The sequence below is a fragment of the Calcarisporiella thermophila genome (genome assembly GCF_041956535.1).
Source record: "Calcarisporiella thermophila strain CBS 279.70 unplaced genomic scaffold VTP21scaffold_24, whole genome shotgun sequence".
Taxonomy (NCBI): domain Eukaryota; kingdom Fungi; phylum Calcarisporiellomycota; class Calcarisporiellomycetes; order Calcarisporiellales; family Calcarisporiellaceae; genus Calcarisporiella; species Calcarisporiella thermophila.
The window spans coordinates 499,586-502,777 of NW_027192214.1; the positions used below are offsets into that span (position 1 = coordinate 499,586).

General features: G+C 38.0%; 1 protein-coding gene across 1 annotated transcript; it reads right to left on the minus strand.

Moving 5' to 3' along the window:
• Positions 1-1,648: 1,648 nt before the first annotated feature.
• VTP21DRAFT_5989 (uncharacterized protein) lies at positions 1,649-2,553 on the minus strand (the record flags this gene model as incomplete). Its single annotated transcript, XM_069396569.1, has 3 exons — positions 1,649-1,721; positions 1,782-1,815; positions 1,875-2,553. 3 exons carry the CDS (start codon positions 2,551-2,553, stop codon positions 1,649-1,651), a joined length of 786 nt encoding a protein of 261 aa, XP_069247644.1.
• Between the last annotated feature and the right edge of the window lie 639 nt (positions 2,554-3,192).

Here is a 3,192-nt window from a genome sequence, read left to right on the forward strand (position 1 = left end):
GTTATGTCTGATCAAACTTGGAAACTCCCATATTTATTTTTGAGGAAATGTTAATACTGTTGCAGAGAGTTCTGAAACCATGATTCTTCAAAATCTAAATGCGGTATGTCTGATCAAGCTTGGAAACTCCCACTTGCTACCCTGGTTATGTATGGTCTTTACAAAATTCTAGGGTTTTTAAATCAGAGCCTTAGGAAAACTTGCTTTTGCAAATATTTGGTTGACATATTTGTTACCTTAATTCTTAAGAATTCTTTTAATACTTAGTATATCCTCCCTTAGCTTTATAAACTGCACGGATCCTCCTCGGCATACTTTTGTAGAGCTTGTCGATATATGACTGATCCATGTGCTCCCATGTGTATTCAGTTCGATTCCATAGCTCTTCCCTATTTCTTGGTCTTGTCGGATATGCTTGAAGTTTTCTCTTAAAGATACTCCACATATTCTCTATTGGATTTAAATCTGGTGACTGAGCAGGCCATTCCAAAACTTTTATTCCATGTTTTCGCAACCAAGCTTGGGTTGACCTTGCGGTGTGAGGAGGAGCGTTATCATGTTGAAAGATGATCTCTTCTTTGTTGAGACCATACCAATCGAGAGTTCCAAGGAAATCTTATGCCAAAATAATGCGGTACAACTTAGCATTCACTCCACCATCGATACGACAAAGATGCCCAACTCCTTGCGAAGTTATGCAGCTCCACACGGTGATGGGGTCTTTTCCATACTTCATCGTTGGAATGATATTACATTCACGCAGAGGCCGTCCCTCTTTTACATAGGTGTAATGCTTTCCAGTAGTCTGTATTAAAGGAATGACAGTCTCATCGGAGAAGATTATCTTTCGAAATTTTTCAGAATTCCATCTTGTAAGTTGTTATACAAATTTGTAACGGGCCAAAAAATGTCGTGGCATCAACAGCGGCTTCCTAGGGACCGATCGAGGCTTTACTTTGGATCGTTTAAGCGCTCTCTTTATGGTTTTGGTAGATGTATCCTTATTAAGCTCTTCCTTGACAATTTGCTGCACGTCAACTAGCTTAGAACATTTTCCTATCGATACTTGCTTGTCTATGAATCTCTCTTCTGACTCGGTTAGAATACGTGGGCGACCAGCTTTCGGAGTAATAGGAGGGTATTGAGGCGTGCTCCACCTTTTTATAATTTTTCTGGCAGTTTCATGGCTAATACTCAAACGAGCTCCAATCTTGCGTGTGGAGTCCCCTTGCCTTGAAAGTCCAAGGACTCGTTCACAAATCTTCTTAGGGATTGGCCTCATAGCTTTGTGTTATAGTTAGAAAATAAAAGTAGCCCAAATGCCATTAAAAAATATCTAGACGGAACGTCGGATTGAATATAAAAAAAATTTGTAACTTTTGGGGTACAACAAATTTTAAGGAAGAAACAAAATTCCCATTAAATCCCGAGAGCACTTTGGAAATACCCCAGAATTTTACTAAATGCATATATAACCAGGGTAGCGAGTGAATAGATAAAAAGTAAATCTTCACAACTATTTTAGGATTGAGACGCTTATATATTGCTTCATTCTTTCAGTAGATAATCGCAAATGATTAAAGATTTTTATAACATGTTGGCAATTTTGTCCAGCTTTGTACCCAAGTACGAATAGAATTACCCAAAATTAAACTCTGAGGTTTTGTTGTTTAGCTAATTCGCCATAGGTTCCGGCTTGCGCTATCAACTCAGCATGTCGTCTAATATGATTGAAAATATTCAATCCAAATTCGAATAGTAAAATAATATGGAAATCCTACCCTTTCTCTACAATCTCTCCATCCTTCATAACAACTGTTATATTTAAATTAGTATCTCTTGTTCTATAAACTATTATAAATATAAATACTCACTAATGACGTCAGAATCTTGAATGGTAGAGAGTCTGTGCGCTATAACAATAGTTGTACGCCCAACCATAGCCCTATCCAATGCATCCTGCACTAACTTTTCGGATTCCGTATCCAACGCGCTTGTCGCCTCATCTAGTAAGAGAATTTCAGGATTTCTCAGCAAAGCCCTAGCAATTGCAATTCTTTGCTTTTGTCCTCCAGAGAGCTGTGACCCTTTATTGCCAACTCGTGTATGGTAGCCGTTCGGAAGGGCAGATATGAAATGATGTATATTTGCTTTTTTGGCAACCTCCTCAATTTCTTCTTGCGTGACTTCATGACAATTTTTGTGTCCGAACGCAATATTTTCCCGCACTGTCAAATCAAAAAGCACCGGTTCCTGGCCTACAAACCCAATTCTTTGTCGCATCGCATCTAACTGCCATTCTTTTACATCTATTCCCTCGATGAAAGTTGCACCTGCACTACAATCGTACCATCTTAGCAATAAAGATATCACTGTTGATTTGCCACATCCGCTTGGCCCTACCAATGCAACCTTTTGATTCTGTCGAATATTCATGTTTAAATTATCGTAAATTTTTATATCTGGCCTCATCGGATATGCAAAAACCACATTGCGCAATTCAGCAGCTCCCTTAGAGATTCCTTCCTTTTTCCCTCCTCCTTCTGGATTCATTGTAGTTATCTTATCCAATAACTCAAATAAACTTAGTGCAGCTAATTTGGCTTTTATAAACCTTGGCATATGTGCTGAGAGCCGAGTCATTCCCATTGAGCACATCACGACTGTAAACAGAACGACGGACACATTATCAGATGTCATTTCACTAGATTGTATGAAGCGTGCCCCAAGATAAAATCCAAGAGCATAGATGAAATAATGAAAACCTTGTGAGAAGCCATAACCTATAGAAGCAACATAGGCCTTTGTTAAGGCAGCTTGATGAGGTTTACGGCAACAATCTAAATAATTAATAACATGTCGTAAAATTATGTAAAATAGGTCCATAAATTTTAGTAAAGATTATTTCAATATACCTGTATACTGCTTTTCGAATACATCTTCAACTCCTAGGGACGCGACAGTCCGAATTTCACGAATGGCTTCTCCAACAATATCCCCAGCTTGTCTATATTCTTTATCTACTTTACCCGAAAACCTACGTATTATAGATTGTAATTAACATTCTATTGGCATCAACTTATCAAAATATTTATACCCCTCTAATGACTTCACTTGGAATATTAAAGCAAATATAAAAAGTGGAATTGTCGGCAACATTATCAAGGACATTTTCCATCCATTGCAGAATAT